Source organism: Protomyctophum parallelum (assembly GCF_964188405.1).
Source record: "Protomyctophum parallelum genome assembly, chromosome: 19".
Classification (NCBI taxonomy): domain Eukaryota; kingdom Metazoa; phylum Chordata; class Actinopteri; order Myctophiformes; family Myctophidae; genus Protomyctophum; species Protomyctophum parallelum.
The window spans coordinates 23677151-23678655 of NC_139717.1; the positions used below are offsets into that span (position 1 = coordinate 23677151).

The 1505-nt window shown below is 40.9% G+C and overlaps 1 protein-coding gene across 1 annotated transcript in view; it reads right to left on the reverse strand.

Moving 5' to 3' along the window:
* Positions 1–309: 309 nt before the first annotated feature.
* opn5 (opsin 5) overlaps positions 310–1505 on the reverse strand; it is a gene marked incomplete at both ends in the record, with an annotated part of 17564 nt that continues 16368 nt past the window's right edge. The window contains one exon of the mRNA XM_083790520.1: positions 310–376. Coding sequence (XP_083646646.1) covers positions 310–376 — 67 coding nt within the window. The remainder of the gene's footprint in view (positions 377–1505) is intronic.

The window sequence follows — 1505 nt, forward strand, 5'->3', positions numbered from 1 at the left end:
GTGTACACATGTGTACACTTATGCAACAGCAACACAATACTTACTCTGCAAGTGATGGGCAGAGAAATGGCCAATGTCAACGTACAGTTTTTATAAGGGAAAAAAGACTGTGAGGAACAGAGAGAGACATCCAATGTGGACGTGAACATACAGCGACGCTGGGTGACAAATGCCAACAAAAGGTGAGCAGCTGTTGTCATAGCAGTCGACAGGCAGCTTGTGATTGGTCAGGTGCAGGCGGGCATAAAGGGGTCGGGGGATGGGGTCACAATAATGTCCTCTCTCAAGAGGAGAGTCCTTTTGTCCGTTTCACATCTCAATGTCTGCGTCGTTGTCAGGCCGTTTGTCCTGCGATGACACGGAAACCGTGTACAACCTAAAGAGGAGAACAATAAAGCAGTACTTAAGTGATCGCTACTTATGAGACTCACATCCAGGCAACTAAACAATAAACATGCAAATTGTGTTTGTCATACGTCTTAGGAAAGCATCTGTGTAATTTTTGATATTAACCACTTAAAGCATTGTTTTATACTATAAAATAAAATATAGTCAGATATACAAGCTCATAGTTTTTTGAAAAGTCTTGTTTGTTTTTTGAAAATCTTTGAATATAGCCTATACATTTTAAAGCCAACATTTTTAACTCAGATCTTTGCTTTTGGGGGTCTCTGGAGCAAAATATTTTGAGATGGGGGTCGGTGGCCAAATACATATCATTTTGAGGGTCCTTCCTTGACATGAAAATGTTTGAGAATCACTGATATAGAAAAACATTTAGAAGAATTTAGAAGACATTTGTAGAATCCTCAGGTATTAATGGTTTAAACACACGTGTATTTTCTAAAGGTCTGTGATACACACCTTTACTTGTTGAGGGGGGGAGGGACGTCATGTTGAAAACCATGAGTGTGTCTTTACATCCCCCTTTACAAAAAACATACCTGACTTGACTTGACTTTCCATGGTCTACTACAGGGGTTCCTGCATGGTCTACCACGTTTCCAACCACTGGTACTTGTAACACTGGTACACAGAGGAGTCTCCACAAAAGAGGTGGAATGAAATATTTATATTAATAGGTAGTTCTTCTGACCAAGCAAATGGTTGAAATAGGATATCCAGCCGTGCTGAAATGAGCATGAAGGATGATGGAACAAAAAGGGCATACGCTCCTGTATTTTAACATCAGTTATTAGTATTACGGTGGTACTTGGAGAGCCAAATATTTTCTGAGCTGGTATAAAAAGGTTGGGAACCAATGGTGTACTAGAGAGAGCCCATTGAGTCATGAATAATGAGCCTCTTGTTTGAAATGTAACCTTAAGAACATCTACAGACATTAGCGCGTTGCCCTGTTCTGTGAAGGCCAAAGCCATCCATTGTGAACATGTCCTGGAGAGGTAGGCTCACATAAACGCTTTCAATTATGTGCAGGTCACTGGGTCAAGATTGAGCTCAGCTGAGGGGATATTATGGACTCGTTCTGACGGAATGAAGTAGTG